Raw genomic sequence first — 25,332 nt, forward strand, 5'->3', positions numbered from 1 at the left:
CGCAGCATTGATAGCAGCACTTTCTACGTTCATTCTGTAACTTTGAACTGTTTCAGCTCTTCGCTTGACTCTTCTTACAAAATCTTCAATATTTTTTCTGCGTTTCTCTCTCTCTCTCTCTCTCTCTCTCTCTTTCTGTTGCGCCCCTCCAATGCTCTATCTGCAGTTAGCTTCGGTGCTAGAGAGAACATTGGCCCCTGTCATCTCCTAGAAAACTAGATTGTGGAAATTGTTATCGTCACTATCGCAAAATACCAGCGATGGCACTGCTTTCGAGTTGGTCTTTTGAAATACGAAATTTAAAAATCAAACTCATTTGTTAGGAAATTAAATTTTCGATCCATGAAATTTTTTTTCGATGAAGTGACAGAAGTGACCTACTTGCCGACAGCGTCAATCACAGAGAGTCATGTGAAATAGTGCTCAAATCCACAATCTATAATATCTGTGTGAGTTGGCGTAATTACGATGTCCTGGGCAATCGGGTACTTCTGTCCTTTATAGTAAGTTAAGAAAACGAATTTTAAGACTCGATTCGAAATATTTATTTTTTCTATAATAAAATGTCGAAAGAAATTAAATTAACAAATTTTTCTCATTTTTTTTAAAGAATAGAATTTTTCGCCATTTAAAAAATCGTTGAAGTCGATTCGATTACAATTTCTTTTTCTCACCTAAATACACTAGATTTACAATTATTTTATGTACAATAATTTACACATTCAAACAAAATCAAATGTAATTACAATATTAAATTATGCTAATCATCAACTCCATCATATAATACAGATACACACTCATTCAATCATATTAATGCTCCTTTAGTCTTGATTGGACACTCACTAAAATTATTAGGGTTACAGTTCCCCAATTTTTCTGAATTTTTCATTCTTTTTCAAAATTGCCGCGCTTATTTACGATATTTGTAGCTTTCCATTTCGCAGAAATTTTCTATTTAAAATTCCAGAATGCGTAGCTATTTCTCTAGCCCGTAATGGTATTTCTGTGCAATCGATGTAAAAATTACCAACCCGAGGCGATGCCGAAGTTGACATAAATATTGTAAACTAACAGGATGTGTCACTTGATGAAAATGTACAAATTTGATTATCGATTATAAGTAAGCTTCCGGCGTTTTCTGAACTTCATACTAGGATACTAGGCTTAGGATATCAATTTTATCATATCTCAACGTTTTCTATCGAGTGGAATAACCTGGTAGTTTACAATACATCGTTCGTATATGGATCGTATGTGTAAAATTTCAGTTAAGCCACAAGTTGGGAACAAAATTTTATGTACAGCAGTGGTATCCACATTTCTACAAAACGTCACTTTTACGCACTAGTACGTTAATATATGGAAATCCCTTCACTCACTACTTCAATGGCACTGTTGTACATGAAATCAATTTCCGTTTCATTATTACTCCTGTGAGCTGGGCGGTGCATTAGTTTCTCTCTTTGAATTTTCCATTTAAGTATCTTTTCATTTCTCCTAATTCACAATTCAAAATTCGGTTGGTCTTCGGTAACCAAGTTCACAACACAAAAATCCGAACAAAAATACAACTTCCGGTAGAAAGAGTCATGTCAGGGCACAGCGTAAGAAATTCAAAATCTTGTTTTATGCCATGCGTTACGCCCTTTCCGAATAAAAATCTCATTAATAAAACCAACCTAAATCCACCACAATGAGTTAACCGAAATTGAAACTCCCACTTTTCGTGTCATGAATAAATTTTGGTTGTTTTCTCCGATGAAAAACAATTTTTCTGATTAAATTCATAGAAACGAAAGTTTTGGTAAATTGGTAAAAAATTAAGCGTTGAAATTATCAAGACTCGCGAGAACACATCATTCACATCAAATAGCTCAATTTACACTTACATAACCTGAAGAGCAAGACCAAATAGAAATGAAAAATGAAAAAAAAAATTATCTAAGTTTGATGAATGGGTGTGTGTGTTCAAAAGCTATTCATATTCAATGCTTCATCCGTTCGTATAATTTTTGAGCAAAGTCCAGGGAAAACATGGATTTTTTTCTTTGAATATTTGATTGATTGTAAAGCAATTAAGAGAGAAGTTGCTAGTCATCTTTGTACTAAATTAGCTCAGCATGAATTACAGCCGTATCGGCGATTTCTTCATTCCAGCTTTGACTATATGGAAACCATCCCACCTTACAATCAATGTTAATAAATTAATTAGTTTTAAATCCTCGGTCCTACAACGTCTACCGCTATTTAATCTTCTTTTTTTCCTGTCAGAATCTCGGTCATTCGTCTATTATATCGGGTCTAAATGCAAGTTGTATAACAAAAACAAAATTGAAATGTCTGGCACTTTACATAAAAGGGGGAAAAGGTGTGTGAACGTTTACAATATTATTGAACTTCGCACACGAAATATGTTTCGAAGCTGCACGGCGAATCGTTCCATTTCAATCCTTTACCGTCCCGATTCCACAGTTCCATGCAATTTTCTTCTTCGCCATTTTCGTATCGGAAATTGTTCGGTTCGCCAGCATTCCAGTTGGTGAATGTTATCGGACGTCCATTAGCCATCCAGAAGAAATTTCCTTCATCGGCTAAATCAGTTCCAGACGTCCAGAAATGGTCGTTACCGAAGCCTGTTCGAAAAGATTAGTTGAATTTCTGGCTATTTTCTTGACTTATTTATGTCTTTTACCGAAGTCTTTGATATGTTTCTCCAGATTGTCATTCTCTTCTTGTGAAGAAATGCTAGCCAAATGCATGCCATGGAATCGACAATATTGGGCTGCCTTATACCAGTTTGCCTGTAGGTGTAAAGAAAGGACATGAAGTTATTTCAATGAATAATTATTCCTACTTTTCTTAATTGTTGACCAATTAACAGCTATCAGTACCTTTTGGCCTTTTTGCCATTTCAAGAAGAGAAGAATATCAAATTTCTCTAAATGTAAATGCTACGCATGCAAGGTCTATTTTCCAGAATCTGTCACATTTCTTAAAAGTCATGAAATCGTGAGTTTCGAGAATTTTCAAGAACTTCGAGAATTTTCAGGAAAGAGAATTTGGGAAGATCTCGAGAATTTTCAATAACTTTAAAAACCGAGAAATTCAAGAATTCCGAGAATATTCAAGAATTCGAAAAATTTCGAGAATTTGAAGTTTTAAAGAATCTGGTTGAAAATCTTGATGTTGGATGTTGAAGATGGTGGTGCAGCTTATACACCCAAAAATACTCTCTCTCAAACGTTGCGACAAAAAGGCGACCAAAATCTTGTAAAATTCTAAACAACCTAATTTGTTTCTAAATTTGTTTCAGCTGCTTTACCAGCTGGGCCACACACACAAACAGATTTCATAGTTACACTGTAACACTCACGTGGCATCGTAGCAGTAAAACCATTTAAACACCCATGAGTGATGAGTGAATATGAATGGACCAGCTGTTAAAATAGTTGAAGCAAACACAAATTCGTTTGCCATGAACAGTAACAAAAACCTTCAGATTGATGCTTTCATTGATCTTTCGTTTACTGAAACTAGAAACGGTATTTTTTTCACCTGTTCACAGACCCGTTCATATTTACAACCGAAAAAGATTAATTTTCCATTTGATAACAAAATAAACCGAAAGGTAAACTCCAATCTCTTTAGCTGTAAAAGTGATCTGAATTCGAGACGAAAGAAATTTTATATTTTCGTATTTTTAAATGCACTCTCTAGGTGGTGTATATATGTATAGCTGCAATCATGCGGAAAGGTTTGTTCGTAACGACAACTAAGTATAGATATCAGCCCAACGGATCTAACTTCACCAAATTACAGAAAACCTTTTCAGACAAAAACTTTTACATTTCTCCTATTTCATTCTTATTACATCGATTTATTATTAATCTTCTCTCAATGTACCATTATACACGAGTGCTGACAACAAAAGTACAATTTATATGTGCACAGTCATAATGTAAAATGTTGGTGGCTAGGTACATTCATACAGGTTGGAGTAACCAGTAATTTTGATATTTACAATTATAAATTTCGTTTACCTTGAAAAACACTCCCAAATAATAGCGCTTTTCACCAAACTTTAATAACGGCATCGACCAATCCACATGGCTGGCGCAGGTCTGGTCGTTCAGTATTTCTACAATACAAAAAAAAAAACATGAATGAGTAAATTAGTCAATTAACAAATAATAACTCTTGGGTTCCCACTCAATACAGGCGACAAGTATTACATTTTGCATAATAAAATCTTTTCAGTTCGTTTTTCGTGTTAATTTTTTTCTCTCTAATTTTTGGTGTTGCTGTTGCTGTTTTATTATTACTTTGTTGTTAGTCTGAATTTTTTTTTGTTTTGTTTAAAATTGTTGAACACAATTTTAAATTATCCGTTATTGTAAGTTTTATTGGCAATTTTTCTGTTCAAAGACGATCAAAAGACATTCATCTTCCAACAATCAGAAAATGTTCGTATATTTGCAATGCGAGATGAGCCAATTAACAAATTGTTGTGCGCTCATTAAATTCATTGAATTGATGTCCTACGTTTCACAATAGATTAAATGCTTTCAAACTACCACAGATATTGCTGTGTGGCGAATAATTAATAATTAGCGACGATATAAAGTGTGGTATGTTGAGAGGTGCTAGCTATAAATCAGCTGTACAAAAAAAGAGATTTCTTGTGTACGGATTTATGTGATTTCGGCAGATGAGGTCAATGAAAGGTACGTGTAGGACGAATGTGTTGGTTCATTCGAGAGTAACCTGTATCTTTGTAAGTTTAAAGAAATTTAAGCTTTTCACTGTATCACTTCTGGTGACTAGTGCCTGTTATATGTAAATTTAACGAAATTTGTGAAATTTAACGAGATTTTGAGAAAGGGCATAACTAAAGCCTATGATACATCATTCGAAAGGTCTTGGCCTAGAACTACTTTTAGTGTGGTATGAAATTCCAAAATGGTGCACGGTGCGCCCTAACCAACTTTTAATAGAAGTGTCGGATAACAAAGAATTTTTGAGGTCGGGATGCAATGACTTCTCATGACCACCCATGGTCCGTCGAGTTGCCTAGCATTCCAATTTATATTGTGATTAGTAGAGGGACTAATTGCAAGATCGTTCGAATAAAAATAGTTATTCTAGTCCACCTGGTTGCAGAGCAGTGGCCTTGGAAAATCAAAAAATCACAATTTTCAAAGGATGATAACAGCAAGACGATGCGATCTGAGAATTGAGTAAGAAGCTGTAGTGGCAAAGTTCGATGAGCCCTTTCGAACGCATATAAAACTTTTTCCGAAAGTATTCCGGAATACTCGTCAATAATCGTCAATACCTCCAATATAACTCCATTTTAAAGTTTCATAATCCACTAAAAGTAGTTCTAGGCCAAGACCTTTCGAATGGCTTTAGTTCCGTTGGGGGCATTTTTTACATGATAACCTTGCTATGCCCTTTAACGAAATAATATTTTCATAAATTTTGCAGGAATTTTACAAATAGGCACTAGGTACTCAGTAGAAGCTCAAATTTGTCAATCAACGACACAAAAATTTACCCTTTTTGGTATTATGGTAACTCAATTCAAACTCGAAATTACCACAAAAATATTCGTGAGCAGGTTTTCGAATCATACTCCGAACTCTCTTTCAAAAGAACCTATACCAATGCTATGATCCCTTCTATCAAGGCACTTATATACTGGATTTATTCCTTTTCTTTTTAAATATGAGTCACTGAAGAACTACTCAGATAAAACTATTTCAAAAATGAAGACTAATACTTCAATATTTCCATGTTAACGAGCTTGAAACTTTTGTTCAACTGAATTAAAAACCACAAGAGTATATTGTGCACAGAGTTTTACAAGAGCTTTATCTTTAAAACATGGACCAGGTGCCAGATGGACAGTTTTTGTCACTAGATGTGAAAATTGTCAAGCCGAAGCCGAGATTGATAAAACATCGTACAACACATTCTTCGATTCATCACAGGTTATTTATGAGTGTAAAGGCGGCTAGTCGAGAGGCCCAATACACATCCAGTACCAAATAAAGTACTTTGCTCCGACTTTTTATGCAACAAAGACATCTAAAGTTCGCAGTTTTCGAAATTAGGATGCTGAGTTGCATAAATGAATATTACCTCCCTAAAAACCGACAGGTAATGGAACCTTTACCTATCTGTTTTTCGTAGACGATGAACCTATTTTTGCAACTGAACCACTTGAACGAAAGACGAGAGAATTGTTTCGGAAAAAAAAAATGTTTAACGAAAGAATATGCAACATTTATTGATGAAGCAATGATCACGCATTCAAACCCACGACTTTTTCCGTTCAGTTCCTACTGCACATGTACGTAAAAGACTTTTTACTTTTTAAAGAATGGCTATTCTTATGCCTTGTGCGATTCCATTATTAGAAGTTAATCGAGCAAAAAACAATTGAAAAATTCCAACCTTCAGGCGTCCAATTAATGAAAGAAAGGAAACTGATACAGCTTCGCTAAAAACGCTGAAAAATGCTAAATATGGCGATCGCAAAACAAACGTAAACCAATCAACTTTGTCACGAATGTGATGCAATAACTAAAGTTAATTTTTTTGTAAACTATTTCACGACAATACCTCTTGTAAGTCTTCTAGTTGTAATTGAATTTCATGCGGTTATTGTAAACAGAGCAGATCAATACATAATGATGAATGAGGCAATTATGGTATAAAATCCATAATTCTTTCAAAATTTGCATTTCTGTCCAGACGCGACTAAAATGCATGACGAAACTTAAGTTAAACACTTGGACGATACACATTCAAAGCAGCGACAATAAATGGAAAAAACAACAATTGCATCTTCCCACGATTTGATGACTCTTGAAAATTTTGGAATTTAAAAGAATTTCCTCTTCAATCTGTAGGACCATCAAAAGGATTGAGTGGGTTTTGAATAGCGAAGCGGCATTTAAGAAATAACTGTTATTTTTGCACTGAATTCTTTAATGCGAATTTATTTAAGCTAGTTACTTCATATATGCAGAAATGTAATAAAAACCATTAAAGTAAGACAGTGAAACCAGTACCATCTCTAGCAAACAAAATTCGTTTTGACGCTGTCAAAATACCACCTTATTCCTTTGCATGAATTTGCTTCAGCTCTTTTTCAGCTTACGGCTTTACTTTTTTCACCCGTATAAAGACGTATAAGCACTTTTGTTTGAATAAGTAGCCCAACTGAAAAACAGCTGAAACAAATTCGTGTCTAAATTTCACTGACGTCGACTGTACAAGATCAACTACTCTATTTAGCTTGATCAATCTAATTTAAGTGAACAAATTGCAGAACTATTGACGCATACAGATTAAATCTGAAAGTTTACTCTATTCATCTGAACGTTTACCTGAACGTCTATAATAATTGCAAATTATACAGTCAAGGGCCTTTGCTACTAAATGCAATATGTCCGTGCGACAAGATTGCACAAGTTATAATTAAAAGTTCAAAATAACGAGTTGTTACAACGAACAATGTAATTTGAATGTAAAACCAGTAATGATGTGATGTACGTTTGCTCGCACAAAGATATGACCACACCGCACGAAATGCAGGAAACTAATAATGAAGACATAATTAGCATATATGACTCTTTTCAAATCAATAAAAGCTTCTCGGTTATTATGCACATTTAAATATACAGAAATGTTGTTTGATATCTTCGGCAACATTTGCGCTTAATAAGTAACTCGTTTCTAGACACATCAAACCAAAAAAAGTTAGGAACTCTCATAATTCGCATGGGATGAGTCAAAATGTTGTTAGCTGTTTTAAGTGAGATGTAAATCTCAGAACGTCACAATTTAATTCAAAGAATTTTTAATGTGGTAATTCATCATCCAATAATGTACGAAAAATATAATATACCGCAGCACGTTTCGCTTGTTATAAATCGTAACAAAAATTCAAATAGAAAAAAAAACAACTTGAAATTGACCTTTACGTAAAAGACTTTTTTCATGCGGAGTTTCGGTTTAAGTTATATTTATGGTTGACATTGACTTTTTTTTGCCGAATTCCATAAATTTATAGAATTAACTCTCTGTTATGGATCACAGCTAATAAATTATTATCAAAAGAACACACGCACTACGCATAAACGCACCGGAAATTCTAGTTTAGACAGCTTTGTAAGTCAAAGATAAGACTAAAATGGGTTCTCATGTATTCTCAAAATGTATTTAAAGCCTAATAGAAGTCAATAGAAGTTGAAAGATTTGATAATTATACGGATTCTTTTGATTCTACTGGAAGGATTCTTTTGAAAACAGCATACAAAAATCGGACATATTTTGTTTACCTATTTCTTACAGCACTTGGAAAGTCGTCAGAATACATTTTTCTTAGACAAATTACTGCCACAGTAGTTAAGGGTGATAGGTGAACATATTGTTTTTTTATAGGGTCATATAGTTATGGGACAACATGGGTACTGTTGGATGTCAATTTCTCATAAAACAATCAGTTTAATGAATATGGAAATTCACCAAAATTGCTGAACTTCAGAGAGTTTCCCGCTTTTGCCCATCAAGGGAGGGAATAATTTTTTTTTGCCATGAAAGCTCAGCTTTACAATGACATCTCACGAGCACATCATACTCCAAAAATTCGAAGCTTTGCTAAATTCTTATAACGGTTTAATTGTTGCCAATATCATATTTTGGTTCATAGTAACGAAATTGATGCAAAACATTCGAAGACATTCAAAGTCTATTTTGGGTTAATCTTAAACAGTTTCCCGTTCAACCATAAAGGTGAGGATCGGCAACGATATTTTCCAAAAATCCTATCATCACCTATAACCCTCAACTCCAATGGCAGTAATGCTATTGCAAGAAAATATATTTTTACGATTTTCCAGGTGCCTTCTCTAACCACATGTGATCAATCTCTTCTTGCAAACGGGATCATAATCGACAGCTGCCAAATAGAGTATTATTTTGTATGAAATGGTTCTTTTGTAGTGTTTTACAGTTGTGTGACACACTTAGTATCCTATTTAGAGTACCACTCATGTTTAAAGTGCATTGCTTCTTGGCATCTTTAAAGATGTATTGCGGAGAAAATACTTAAGGAATAAAAGTTATCGCCTCAGTTTAACATTATAATCTCGATAAAAATACTATCGAGTCGACAGCACATCCAAGGATGTTAAAATAAATCAATTGAACCAAAAATTTATTAAAGTTTGAGTCCAAAATATTTACACCTTAATTAAGTAATGTTTCAGACTAAAAATCCTTCGGATACGCATACAACCGTCGAATGAACTCTAAATTATGTTCCAATTTAAAGAGTCTGAATTTTATCAGATTTTATCACTCGGTCATGACTTCAAAGTAATTTAAATAAAAATTAAAAACGGAAACAATCAAAGTCTCAGTCACTAACCTGTAAATCGCTTCGCAAATAGTAAAATTATCATAATTTCATTGTGAAGTGAACACAAGTCTTGACACAGATTACATTTTGGCAAGGAGAACGAACCCATTTTAATAAAAGAATTTTTTGAATCAATAATTATTTGATAAGGTTGGTTGGTTTTTGAATTCCGTAAAATTTTCAATATTTTTATTACTTCATTAAGCGCTATTTGTATGCAATATTCACTTCCTCATCTTCCTTCCCAACATGTAAATTTATGTTCGGCCAAAATTGTTTTGAGAAATTTTTGAACGAAAGATTAATAAACAGAAATTATTGCGTCGTCGTCGTCTTTTTGGAAATATTTTTTTTTTTTTAAATAAAACCAATGTTAAGGTCGAGGTATCTTTATGGTTCATTGTAGGTTGGAAATTAGTTGACTTTTAGTGAGGCTAATCTAAAATTCCGTAACATCATATTGAATGGGAACTGATTGCATAGAATTGATAGAACTTATAGTTCTACGATCACTAATTACAAACGTGGAATTGTAATTTTATTAAATTTTCACACACTGAATTGAAAGAAGTATACAGAAATCGAATCAAAAATTAAGTAATAAAACGATTTGCGTGAACGAAGGCTCTTTACCTGAAGGTTGTCTAAATACTTTCGATGAACTGATCGCCGCCGATGCATTATTGTTGAAAACAATAACGATTATAATTAATTTCAAATACATTTAGCCGATAGAAAATTACGCCATAAATAACACAATTTTAACACAAAATTTATATTTTAACGTGCGTCTCAGTCGGGTCAGTGTAATATAATCATTAATAAAATAAATAGACCCAAATCGAAAAAGTAATATTTCGTTTACGTAACACTATACTGACTCTGCACAACAAAAAAAAAGCTGTACAAGAGGCGCAACCAAGTTTTTAAAACAGAAAAATCCAACTGAATTTGAGATGTTAATGGCTATGAAGTGAATGAGTGACTGAAAAATAAATTCATCGGGTTGATGGTAAAAAATATTTTTTTTTTCTTGATTTTAGTCACTTTTTTTGGTATATTGCAAATGAAAGAAAATAACGAGTTTCGACGAGTCTGATACAAATGGATACGTATATGTCCACATTGGTTGTATGTATATATATATATTGATTGTGCATATATTTCATGAATTATAAATAAAATGTCACCTTGTTTATTCATCCACTTGGTGTGCTCCAAAGTTGGAGCACTTTAAGCTGTTTCGTTGCTATTATATTACGAAGAAGAAAAAAAAAACCGTCGAGACCAAGAAAATTTTTAGCCGATATGTTCATAAACGATTAATATAGGTAACAAGCATATACATCATGAAATATATGTATCGGTATTTGTGCTCCTCCTCGTGATGATGATTATAACGACAATCAAGAGGGAAAGTGATCTTGTGGTGAATATACACACACGTTTGTTTATGCGTGCTATATAGCCCGTCTTCGATTTGAGATGTTGCGACCTTTGTTGTATTTTTATTGTCAACATTTTTTTTGCTATGCTTTTGACTCTGAAGTGTGAAATTATATTGGACACAACAGAAATTGTAATTTTATTTCAAAAGAAAAATATAATTTTTTTCGTTGTGAAAAATGATCGGCCTAAATAATGTATTCTGTAAATTTGAACAGTCTTGAACATAGGTACAATATGACCATAATATAGACGATTTGACCTGATGTTTGTTTCGTTATTTGTACAAAAAAAAATTGTTTAGTTAAAGCAAACGAGAATAATGTCATTGCTGAGGTTGTTAGACTCAACATCAACGAAGGTTTATCATAATTTAGACAAGATACAAGATGAGCTTCAATGGAAAACGTTTACTCATAACGAATAACCTACAATGTATTAATAACAAAAAAGTTTCATTTTACCACTTTTCCAATCATTGATGCAAAATCGGTTATTATATGCATGATTAAAGGTTGAATGTATTTTATATGCCCTTTGTGGCACCACAGACAAAGTAGAAACAAGTAATTGTGGGAATAATTAAGCCATTAATTTCGGTAATTTACCGAATTCACATAATTTCCTGCATTAAATGGTTCAGCGGAGAAAAAAAAACTAAAATGCGAGTCGTACACGCTACATGTTTATGAATCATCAAAACCATTAAAAGTAGTGCACCTAAAAACCATACAAAATGGTAATGTCACTGTGGGAAGTTTGTAATTTAGGCCCGGAGGCGAGGACCATTACCCAAACGTCAAAACAGTATTTTTCATGCTTACGGCCTGAAAATGGGAGAAACCGCTGTTGGGCGAGACTACAATGACGGAGGTTGCGGACTCAAGCATGAAAATATCATCATTTTGTGAGCACGAATTACACATGTTAACATCAAACACCGTAATGCAGCCACGCTATGATATGAAGTTTTGCTGTTTACGACAACTTTGAAAAAAAAAGGAAATTGTTCATCATCTACTATCGGCAATAGTCTCAATAGACATCATGTTATAGTGAATGTTTAAAAAAAAACGAAGTACTAGATTTTGAATTTTAGAAGACAATTTGTTACAAGGTATCGTTCATAAAGTATGTCGCGAGAGAAATACAAGATATGGATAAAAATGTGATAGAAAGAGATGCAAATAGTTGTCACTGGTTGCATATTTTATGAATGATCTCCAAGAATATTGTAACCTGTAACTTAACATCTGTTATTGATAACGACTGCAGGACCTTTGGCTAATGCGATCTGTTATATAGTAAAAAAACGTGTTCAAAAATATAAGTAAAATATTTGATTCCAATCTCTTTAAAATAGTTAGTTCGAATGAAGTAATAGATCTGGATCTGCTGATATGCTTGCCGTCTGCGAAAGGTTCAAAAATATTTGAGCTCAATATGGAATTAATTAAAAATCACAAACAAGAACTCTATCCATTAATCAAAGTTTGGTCTCACGCTTTTTTATAGTCCACCAATGGTTAAGCTAATCATTGGAATTTTCATTTGAAAAATGGAATCGACAAAATTAAATCTCATGAATTATTGAGGAATCAAACATGAATCGATGCATTGTTTCAATTAAAATTTCTGTTCATTCGACCACAAGCTTTATGCAATAAAAAAAGTTTCAACATCTTTCGATGCAAATATTTGTCCCGGAATTGTTTGAAAGAATTTTTTTTGTTTAAGATTTCTATTCGATAAAAAAAGTTGCTTGAGAAATATTGGCGATGAGTCAATCTTGAGACATTTATTATATAGGAAATAGTCCAAACATGCACATGATTAATCAGCTAAAAAACGGCAGTGTCAATATAATCTCGTTCCCAATAACGAGTTTAATCTGATTTCAAAAAAACTGGTAAATATTTTGTGTGAATTGACGATTCAGACATATTCACTGCGTTGGTTTGATAGCTTTTTTGGTGTCTTTATAAGACCATTTTTTTTGTTTTAAGAAGGAAGAGCCATTTAAATATCAACTAATTGTAAATTTTTTTAATTATACTTTACGAAATCCTCAATTTGTCTTCATTAAACTGTGTGTATGCCAACAAGTGTCTAACATCATAAAATAAAGGTTAACATACAAGGCAAATTCAATCAATAAGAGTCTTAGTCTTTCCATAATTACACCACATTTACGTTAATTAATTTAAACCTTGATGCTGATAAATCATAAAATATTTTAGCACCGTTTTAGACATTAGCTTGGGGCAATAACTTTTTTTCTTCTCTCGTTTTATTCCAAATATAATCGAAATTCGGAGCAAAGTGTAAAATTTGAGATCAGCGAAATTAACATTATTATGATACAGTGGAAGAAGTCTGCTGCACGAGCATGATGGATGTGGTGTCGTAATTCAACAATGGTCATAAAACTATTTAATTTAAAAATGACACAAATTTAGCTTTTTGTTCAGATGTGTGATGAGAATCTTACGTTACATGTTTTATAGAAAAATGTCTTTTCATTTTTTCGAAAAAAATCTTTGTCGTTTTACTTTTGCAATTGCGAAACGAAAAAAGTTGTTGAACAGAAAATTTTGTCATACACCTTTGGAATGTTATGCGTATATGGCAAAAAAAGGCACTTGTATTAAGTTTCGTGTTTTTTTTTTGCGAAAAAAAGATATTCGTTTTCTTTTAAAAAAACATTTTTTCTTGTTCTGTTTTTCCAAGCATCAACTTACACAATTTAGTAAAAGTCTCAGGCGTTGTTATATCGTATACATTTACATAAGTATATCAGATGGTTTGATACGCATTGCTTACGCTATACCATAATCTCCTCGACGTGTGAGTGGTGAAGATGTAGTTAGGTTTTACCTTTCCAATCGAAATTATTAAAAAAAAGCCCTTCCCCTCAACCTCGAATTCCAATGGGTTTATAGGAGACAATCCTAGAGGTCATCCCAATCATAAAATAAGTATAAGACAGATGTCGTCTCAACCACGATATTCCTTTATACATAAAGTACAGAAATGTGTACCCGAAAAGTGAGTGTGGAATAGAAGTATCTCTCTGAAGCTCATTGAACAGTGAAGTCATTGAAACTCCGACGTATCAGACTCTGAAATAAACTTTTCTTTCGAGCAATAATTCGAGAGAATATTTATGAATAAAATGTTTTAGAGGTGTGGACTGACTAATACACTAATCACGTCGCGATGCAAAGTGTCCGGACGATATCACTAGTTATCCCTGGAGTCACATAAAGTCCTTAAATTGGAATTTACAGTTGTGGACATTGTGGCCACTACATGATATATTGTGAAAAGTGGATCAAGCAGAACGTCTTAAACAACAACGATAACATCGATTTCAATGTTCAATATTTATTCACTCCGTTGGCTTTCGAAACCTTTGGTACTGTTGGCCCCAAAACTGGTTTATTCTTTAAGTTAAGTAAACTGATGATAAATAGAAGCAAAGGTGAATTCGTTCACTCGATTTTCTGTTATAATTCATTTCAATCGAGGGAATGCTATAGCTGTGCGTGATAGTATCTATTTTAAATGTTTGTTAAAATTAATGAAGTAAAAGATTTTACATAAAAATCTATTGAAAATATTTTGCCCAAAAGAAGTAGCACATTTGATGATTGAACTGGTAAAATGGTTGTCTATAATCACTTTTCGCGTACATTTAAATTCTCGATCAAGGATGTATCACTTTTGGTCGTGCAGATATTGACGAAAAGTTGATTTACTCTTGTTCAACAGCTTGAAATGGTAAACAAGTGGCATGCATACTTGTCTCGAACAGTTATTACGAATTCAATTAAGTCAATCCAATAAAAAAAAACTTTAGTGTTTTCACCTAGTAAGTACCGAATGTGAATTGAAAAAAAATCTTTCAAATGGTTACAAAACGACAAATTAAGAATGTGTGTAATTAGCTATAATAAAAATGTAAAACTATTACAAATATGCAAGTATTTTTATCGCTGGCTGTTAGTGCAATATAATTTTATGTTCGTACGTGTCTCTTAATTTAATATGGAGTAGTTCAACTGCAGATTATAAAAGTATTGAATGAATGTATCGCAGAAAAAAAAATAATTGAACGCAATGCTAATAATGTTTATTGGAAGAATTGATATCAGCATTCTTTTATCATTTATTTATTGCCGCTCAATCACTTTCACAGATTACGGAACGAGTATTATCAATAGAGAAATTAAATTCCGAAAAAAGGAAATTTAATTTTTCTAAGATGTTCGGAGCTTTTGTTATGTTTCGCATTAATTGAAGATTCGTTTAGGTCAAAGACATCGATCATAAAGTCAGAAGCAATTCGTCGTTAACCTAGTCATTAAACGCTTTAAGTATTCCCATTAACCCACTGGTATTTAGAGACGAAAGAAATAAAAGTTTGATTCGAAAAATTGATAATAATTAACTCCCAAGTGACACCTGCCTTGTTTAATTGCCAGAAAATCATCATAATACGAGTCCACGTGTTCCGATTCCACACTTTGCAGTGATTCGGGATCTCGGTCCAAATCCTGATACTCGGGATCGTCATTGTCACCGTCAATGTTGTAATCGTTATTATTCCGTTTGATTGGTACTCGATGCTCTTGGGCTTTTACATCGACAGCCGATTTCGGCAGGATATCGTGTAATGTGGGCAGCTTATGTGTTGGTCTTTTGTTCGGGAATAGTCGCCGTTCGAGAAAATTCTCTAAAATCTGGGCTGTGATTTTATTTTGCCGTTGAATTTCCCGAAGTTCATCTGGACTTGGCGCGCCTATTGGAGAAAACAAGGCAAGGTGAAAATCACTTGGAGTTAATTATGTGTTATGTTAAAGATAATTCTGAAAAAAAGACGTCCAGGGACGAATTGATAAACTGAATATGAAGGCAACAACTTCCACCGGAAAGCAAGTCAAAGTTAATTTTTAATGGAAGAGATTGGAATGACTACCAATGCCCGGAATTGTCAGTCTTATAAAAAATACTGTAATACACTACGGTGGTATAACACCCAGCCCATTAAAATTAATATCATCAAGTGTTTCATGCACGAAAATGTCTGACAAGAAACAATTAACTCGTCATAGTTCTGGAAGCTGCAATCATAAATTTAAAATAAACTGAAAGAAATAAAGGAAGTTGTAGTTAGCAGTTACAGACCAGTTCAAACACATTGTTCACTACTCTATTAAACTCTATGAGCCTTGCAATTGCAAAAACGGCAACCACGTCACCATGTTACTATCGGACCTATTACTTCATTTAATCTAAGTATTTTCAATAGATTGATTTCAAATCTTTCACTTCATTTTTTAAACATGCGTTTTGAGTCATAATACGACTACATAATTCAGAGGTTGTTGCTTATTATTGAATTCGTTATCGATTCCAGATGCTAGCCGTCAGGAATTCTCCACTCAACAATGCGTGCAAAGCATTCAATTGTGCAGCGGCAGTTGTCGATCCGACGTTACCATCTATACGCTTTAAACAAGAAGTTTTGAAACTGCCAGATCGGGCATTTGGTAACCTCATAGAACTGTGATACGAGAGATAACAATTGTTAGATGGCAAAGGATTGTGTTATAGTGGAAGTGAATTGCTTTGGGGGAATAGGTTAATTGAATTTGAAAGGTTGAATTTGAAATATTGATTATTTGGACATTAATATGAATTTAAATTGGAATTGAGGTAGACTTGGTTTTAACTGAAAGTTATATTGATTTAGTGTTTAGTATTTGATTGAATTGATTGTGATGATGACGATGATTGTAACTATGTCAGCTTACTTAAGTAGACACTAAAACCAAAGAATAAATAAATAAATAAACAGGTTGATCAGCCGAATGTCCCTAGAATAGAGGTACCAATCGCAAGAGATCGATAAATTATAAACATTTCATCTATAACATCAAAAACAAAAAATCACAGCATGGTAACACCGTAATGAATTCAACATTGTAATATCAATAATACCGACGAGATGTCTCATTGTCTCATCATACCACACGCGTCTAAAAATATTGATAAAAACTGCAGACACACACAAAATTCACAATCCATGAACTTGATGCCACAGCGCATATTAAGTGTTAATTAAGTTTAGAAATTATAACGTTAATCGTTGCTAAAGTGACAAAAATTTTCTCATCAATTTTGACGAAGAAGAAAAAAAAATCACCAAAAATTTTGAACATAAAACGTTCGTCAAGACAAGGTTGAGCAGCACATCATATTTGAACGATTCGAACGAAGGTAGATAACATTGAGAGGAGTCATTTTTTTTCTCTTCATCTTCTTCGTATAAATTGAAATTTGTTACGTTCACAGATTGGATTGTATAAAAGCCAGGATGTCCATTAAAAGTTTATATTGGCATAATTTACTGATGATTCAAAATTCCGATACGAAAATGCGTAGATTTTACATGACCTTTCGTTTGTTTTTCTAATTAAAGGTTTTATCTGAAATTCTAAAAGCCGCTTAGACTTTTACATTTTATTGTGATGTTACGACATATATAATACGTTTTGAAAAATCTGTTAAACGATATTCATCTGCAAAATTATTTTTCATTTGATATCCACGTCCAATTTGCTCGAGTCTTATAAAACTGTACCGTTAAGTGGCGTTTTTCTATACCCTATGTGTACATCCAGATAAAAATGATCTATTGCGAAACCTTGATGAAACAACACATTTTATTTTGAATTGTTTGATCTATGGCAACGAAAGGAAAAGATCGATATCACCATCCGAGTATAAAACCATATTTTCAGTTTGCAGGTCTATTGTTAAGCCACTTTTTTTTAATAATTTTCTTTTGGCTACACACAAACAATGACCATTACAGTTTAACAAAACAAAACAACAATGGGCATCAGATGGAATGTCTTTTCGAACGTTAATGAGTTTGGTACATGTAATAGATGTATGTGCGATTGAAAACGATTATGTATGGCGTCCGAGCTTCACAAATTATGCAAAAACTTTGAATTTCGAACAAATTGTTTTTGGAGAAATATTCGGAACGATTAGCTTCTGTGATTTAATTCTATTAGAGAAAAAAGAAAATGAATTGTGACATAAGTACACCTGTCTTACCCATTCCAATTAGATTAAAAGCGTTTCGAGTTTTCATCAGATTGTTTCCTATTCAACGGTTTGCGCTCCTGGTAAAACCAGTTGAGAGCATAATATTTCATGTACTTAAACTAGAAGCTGACAGGTCATTTATGAATAATGAGATATTGTGTAAATTCAGCGAAGTATCATCCATATAATTATAGCTTTTAATTAAAGAATTTAAAAAACAAATGACCTAAAATTAGCTCAACTAGTCGGACGAGCTACAGACTGAAACACAGTGCAAAACACACCACACGTAACGCACTTGAAATAAATACCCATAATCCGTAAATAATCGACTTAATTAATACAATATCATTATTTCTAAAATACATCGAAACCATATCGATGACCTTTACTTATATATTCAAATATAAACCACAAAAAATTAGTAAACAACCGATCCGAACATTTGATAAATAGAACATGGTAATCCATGGATCTACCGCAATGAGCATAATTTCTATATAATGCAATAAACTACGGCAAAAACTAGTACTGTGCCGCATATTGCTTTATTTTTAAATCATATGCAACTCAACCAACAATATTCTAAAGATGTTGAACAAGTTGTGTAAAGAAATGTGTATTGCATCAAATCACTTTGTAAAAACCATTGTAAGCTAATTACAGTTTATAAATAAATGATTTTTTGTTAGCAGTCAAGTTAATGGTTGTTTGGAATTGCAATATAGACGTGTTGTAGGCCGGAATAATTTCTCTTGTATTTTCAATGAGCTATGAATTGTATTACACCTTCTCATCGAAGTACATTGATATACAATGTGAGCGCATTTCCTTTCAGTAAAACATTTTGGTTGCAAAATAAATTGTCTGCAGAGTACAGATGCTCATGTATCGGTGGTCATTTAATAAAACCTCTGTGGCTGACCAAACATTTATTAAGAAGTTTAAGTACATATTAACCGAAACACCGAATCAACAGCAGGATGCTTTTACACGTTCCGCTCATAACATCTGCCTTTAACGGAAAGACTCAAACACCGCAATCAATGTCAGCGTCCGACGAAAAACTACAAAATGCGGTTGTCGATGGAGGAAAGGCTTCCAAAGATCCGAAAGACAATAATAACTTCAGATCAGAAGAAATTGCTTTTATTACCCGACTACATTCCCGCAGGAAGTGGACAGTCGACCTAGTAAGCATGTTCAGTGAAATCGTATCAAATGAGTGCTGAATGCCCCGAATGTCATCCGTCATTATTAAAACTTAGAACATGTGAAACGTGCACCAAAATCATAAGATAGAAACAGAATTACTGGTGGTCCACAATGTAATTTAAGGAAAATTTTCAAAAATATTCAAAATTCTAAGTGATCTAGTTGAAATTGTTCCCTGACGAACAAAACCAAAAGAAATTGTCTGTATGAAAAGTGAAAAGTGAAAAGCTTAGTACTAGTTAAGTACTAGTAGTGTTAGTAGGTTATAGTAGTAGTAGTCTAAGTTAACCACGTAGTAAGGTAAGTTAAAAACAGCTGTTTTTTCAGAACCTTGGTCAAAATTACACTTTTCAGGAGCGAAACACGAAAAATATCCAAATCTTCATTAGGACACTGCAGACATTCTTATATTTTCTTTTGAATTTAATTTGCTAAAATTTGTACCGAGAAACTTAAGTTTGGTCTCGACATACCGGTCTTGCTGTTCAACTCAAATCATTTTTCGTAATTCCTAGTTTTATGGTGGTAACTACATCTTCTGGCTGCATTTACTTTAAATGTTTACTTTAATAAGCATTTTCTCCCATCTGCTGAAACTTTAGAAGCCTTTTGTTGTGCCAAAAAATGGAAATTCCATTTTATCGGGTAAATTATGGCCCACGAAATGCAATTTCCAACATTTTTTCCCTCGTTGAACAATAGTTATTTTCACAACTCAGGCTATAAACTCGTCATTTCGCCGAAACTTCGGGAGCATTGTCGTGAAAAACGTTGTGTTGTTCGATATGAAATCTTTCAACTTTTTGTTCCCTAGGTGAACAATATATGTCATTTGATCATTCTAACAGAGATCAGAGGTTAAATGAAAAACCCAAGTCCTTCACATTAAATTACTTTTTGCACTGAAAGGTTTTGGTTGACGGCAAAAATCAGTTCGACTGCAACAATTTTAATGTCTCGCGGTTCGTAATAATTAATTTTTTGAAAGGATTACCCACACATGCAAATTGTTTAACGCATTTATTATAACAAAAATGTGTCCGAAAAAAGCAAGGTCGGTGTTTAACCATAATACCAAAATAATCAATGCATGAATGAATGAATGTTAAATTGGTTTTCTACAACAATGCACCTTCTTTTCAGGTCTATACACACCACACAAGTCACAAAAGATATTAGACTATTATAGATGGCATTCGACAACACCTTAACAACATCCATATGATGATAAATCAATAGCGATTATAATGTAGGAATTGTTGTAATTATAAAAAATAAAAACACTCCAAGAGAGTGAGATAAGCATAGACTTTCGCTGGGTATATAATATAATAAATTTTTGTTTGTGATTAAAACGAGTTTTTTTTTATATATTGAATTTTTAAGCATACAGGGTCCGGCAAAATACAAGAAAATTGATATTAATTACGAGATGGTATTATAGAAAACGAATTTGTATTATGAAAATAATCGACGTAAGTTTGTGCCTTGTATGTTTTCCAATTCAAGCTCGAATATAAATTTAAGCAAGTCATCGACGTCTCATTTCATTGAGACATTGTAATTCGAAAAGTGTGACTTTAAAGATCCTTAACCCTATGCATGAATGAACGAATGTTGTCTAACAAATTTTCTATGCAATTAGCAAGGTCATCAACAACAAAAATAACTGTAACACATAATAGATATAAATCATGGTCTGTGTGCAGGCTACGATCAAGCTCCGGTTAAATATTTCAATTTTGTAAACAAAAATTCTTCTAAAATAAGGCCACTTAAAGTGCTGAGAGATGATTGTAGAAAATGTTTTGACCGTAAAGTATGACTGGAAGGCATTTATTTATCATCAGAAAAACCTTATGATCTTGGTCGTACACCTATTTTCATTCAAGAGTGACACACAAATGTGAGACATTCTTAATGGGTTAATCAATCTCGAGGAATATATCCATTAAATTCTCACAATCTTTTTTTGTTTCAATTACCTCCAAGTTATCATCAACGTAAGACATTATCATATTTTGAGAGAAGAAAAACGCAGGAGTAAAAAGGCAGGCATTCTTTAGACTATTTTTTACCGCGTTTTTTTGCTTGAATGAATTTATTTCATTATTTAAAAAAAAAGCGAACCATTCTTTGACGACCTTGCCGAACAGCCAAATTATTTATCATCTTTAATAAAGACTTCAACATTGATTCATTGTGATTCATCAATCTTTGTTAATCTAAAAGATGAGTTAAAAATTAAGTAATTTTTCATCCATTGCAATAATACATGTTTCACTCGTCAATACATAATGTGTGGTACAAGAATAAAAGTTTTTTTTTTCTTCTTTAAGTTATAATATTTCATACAGCACGGCATGAAGCCATTTCATTGTACTTAATAAATAAATTTTATTTACTCTGGCATTGTGTTGACCGAAAGGGAAATTGTAATGGAAAGGAATCACATGAGAGTTTTTGTAGCATTTTATGAAAGACACAAAGTTAATATGCAATAACTTAAAAGCCAATCGATGTATTTACTTTGCAAACTTTTTAATGCAAACATTGTTGGCGAAATATTTTATTTTTAAATGAAATCTTACAGACCCAATCCTAAATCTTTGCACGTGAACTGATGCGATATTGTGTTGAAATTCGCCGTTTGAACTGACTGTTGTAACTGATAATTTCTGAACGTAATAGTTCAATATGATGGCATTTAATTAAAGTAACACTGTACCGTAGCACTGTTATTTGATAGCAGAGATTCGGTTTTCATAAATGAAGCGAATCGGTAATGATTAATTTACAGAATATTATCTACAGCCAGAGAATAGTATATTGTCTATCTACATCCGACAAAACTAGCTTAAAAACATTTATCTCATTCGATTCCTTTTTCTGTTTCTTCAATCTACAACGAGGGGTGAACCACTCTTTTTTTTCGAAGGATTATTCGGACTATTTGGTGATTATTTGGGAGTGGCTTACCCCTCGATCTACAATCTCCATAAAATCTGTTGGCCTGCAGGTACTAGATTTTTATTGCACTGCACAATGTGAGCGTTATTTATGTGAATTCCAGAGCAAGTACTTCAAAGTCTAAGGAAAAATGTTAGTTGCTGTTGAAAATGTGGAATTTTATTTTAAAAAAAATCGTTCAACTTGAAAACGTTGAAACGTTCATCTTTTTATGAAATGAATTAGTATCGAAGTACTAGATTTTTTAAATGCAGTGCATAATGTGCGTCTTTTTACAATATAAATTCTGGATGAAGTACTTCAAATTCTAAGAAACACAAGCAAATGTGGGTGCGGTTGCAGTTGAACTTTTTAAAAAGAAGAAAAGTTTCGAGCGTAGCTATTTTGAGGGTAGTTTTGAAACGTAGAGATTTTTCCAGTACTATTTGAAACTTACCCATGAATTTTCAGGAAAGAACCAATGTTTCAAAACTTGGTACACACAATACTTTCTGCAAACCGAGTGTAATAGACATGTTTTCTAATTCACGCCGTAAGTGCGTTTGAAATACAAAATGGAAAGTGCGGAGGTCTTTCTAACGTAGCGTCATTTTCATACAAGGAAGCGTTGAAATGTATTTTATTACATACGCGCGGTGTTCGGATGTCAAAATTACTTAAATAGAAGAATAATTAAAAAATTACACCTCAGTTCTATGTTGTTGTCTCGTTTTCGCTTATGTAATAAAATCGAGTACACACTTGTCGCTATCAGTCTCGGCAAGCCTCGACTTCTTCGTGACAAGTGTATAATATATGTATATTTCATACCTAGGACCCGAAGAGTGCTACGAAGTCCAATATGAAAAATACTTTGTGCCACCGAGAATTGAAATACGACGGATTTCAATATCGATAACTAGATTGAAATGTCCAAAATTACAACACCCGTTTTCAATGGCTTATTACAACACTCAAACCAGTGCTGAAATGAAATTCGTATGAGTTATTACAGCATTCGTTTTAAAAAATGCAAAGCAACGTGATCGATCCAATTCGAAGAGTGATTGTTTACAATGAAAATTCTGAATTTTTGTGCATTTGTCTATTTCAATTCTCGGTTGGCACAAAGCATGATGTGTTACACGTATTGTAATGAGATTTTTTCAGCACACGACCCAATTTTGGGTCTAGTGCTGAAAAAATCAACATTACAATACTTGTAACACAACATACTATTTCATACCTAGGTCCCGAAAAGTGAGACTTCGTCACACCTTTTCTCCGTCCAATATGAAAAATACTATTGGTACCACGGACTAAAAGTCTTTTCTAGTGTATTCGATTTCTAAAGGGAAACTTCTCACACGCAAAAAAAGACTTTTAGTCCTAGGTACGAAATGTACTATTTCGGTTCACTTTTTCATCGAAACGTTCACTTGAAATTCAAATTTTAGGCACACTTACATTGTGAATTGAGATTGGTTGTGGTTTGAATTTCGTTCAACAAATGAAAATCTAGACTTGTATTTTCAGAATTTTGGTAAGACACACGGTCGTAAGAAGAAGGAAATCAATTTTATGTTGAATCATTTACAAACCACAACAACTCCTAAAACAAAAAAACTTGTAGAATTTCACTTTTCTATCACCGTAATTATTAACAACCCATTTAGAAACAATTAACTGAATTCAGATCTAAACACAATAAATTGAAGACATCCACTTCTAGAAGACGCTTTTTAAATGAAACCTGGAATTCAAACAAGCGATTTGTCAGTAAAACTTTGCAGCACTCCTCATTATTACCTAAAGCTTTATTTAATCAAAGGTGCAGTGTTATGCCAATGAAAATGGTCATAACAAATTAAAATATTGTTTAAATGATTAAATGATTAAATGATTTATTCAGCACGTTTGTCAATATTAACGAAATACTTTTCACCACTGTACTATCAAACCCTCAGCAAAATACTAAAATCAAACTTGTACTTTAACTCTCCATGTCGTTGCGATCCCATAACAACCACACCACTCGAATAAATTATCCTATTTCTCGAAATTAATTAAACGATTACGTTTTATCCACAAAATGTTTAACGCTCATCTCGCGTTCGTCACAACATCGAAGCATTTTGTTGTAAGAGGAGAAAACAAATTAATTAATTATGTTTTGGAGATGAGGAGAAAAAAAACATTATTGCATTTTGATTGAAATGTAAAGTCTCTTCGAAAATTTCTAAATTATTTAAAGAGTTGACTGGTGAGTCGCGAGACGACGATGATAACTTTACAATTACGTTATACAACAGACAGAGATATTTATGTTAATCGGTGTGTTTTCAAAGGTTCAGCTGATGATAATTTTTCTTTTCAATTATTGTGATTGATTTTTACTTTATACCTAGTAGTACTAAATACTGCTCAGATGGTTAACATGCAGGCAGGGTTTTTTTGTCTTTCTAGTAAAATGACTCAGACTCTCGTTGGGACTTTATGTTTAACGGGTTTTGTTGATGGAATTGCTTTTACCACCAAAAACCATAAATTTATTTACATAACTTTTTTTATGGAAATTGCCAATGTAAAATTTACAGCGCTGCCTTCAAGCATTCATGATACGTTATCTTATTAAATTAAAAAATCGAAAAATTGGCATTCAATTTTTTGAATTAATGAAAGAGAAATGAAATTGACTTACCACGATCTTTGACAATATTTCCATTTCTTTGAGTTGTCGCAATTGATATACAAAACAGTAGCACTAATAAACGAGCCATTGTTTAAATTTAATTAAAAGAAAATTATGATCAAACAAAACAATCAGTTAATTGATCTTTTAAATGTTTTTTTTTTTTCTAAATCACTCCAAACAAATAGACATGTAACACTGAATAAACACACCGAAGTTTGTCTAATAAAATTTTTTCTCTTTAAATTTTCTGCTTAAGCTTTTATTAACGACAGGACTGAATTCGATATCGATGCTTCAACGTTAAAAACCGTTTTCATACTGGAATCTATATCTTCTCTACAAAAACATAATATAAATTTCTGTGTGATGCTATTCGCACGATCTCAAGTGGTTTCTGTTCCGATATATTTTTATTACGTTTGGATGTGTAATAGAGGTCTTTGGGTCTCCTCTAAAGACAAGCCAGCAT

General features: G+C 32.9%; 1 protein-coding gene across 1 annotated transcript; it reads right to left on the bottom strand.

The window, feature by feature from the left end:
* Nucleotides 1-2,125: 2,125 nt before the first annotated feature.
* Nucleotides 2,126-25,332, bottom strand: LOC119072492 (low affinity immunoglobulin epsilon Fc receptor-like). Its single transcript, XM_037177737.1, has 5 exons — nucleotides 24,870-25,332; nucleotides 15,351-15,683; nucleotides 4,041-4,138; nucleotides 2,693-2,801; nucleotides 2,126-2,633 (listed from the first exon to the last, which is right to left on the bottom strand). The coding sequence occupies exons 1-5, from the start codon at nucleotides 24,946-24,948 to the stop codon at nucleotides 2,389-2,391; spliced, it is 864 nt and encodes a 287-aa protein (XP_037033632.1). The 5' UTR covers nucleotides 24,949-25,332; the 3' UTR covers nucleotides 2,126-2,388.

Source organism: Bradysia coprophila, chromosome II, assembly GCF_014529535.1.
Source record: "Bradysia coprophila strain Holo2 chromosome II, BU_Bcop_v1, whole genome shotgun sequence".
NCBI lineage: Eukaryota > Metazoa > Arthropoda > Insecta > Diptera > Sciaridae > Bradysia > Bradysia coprophila.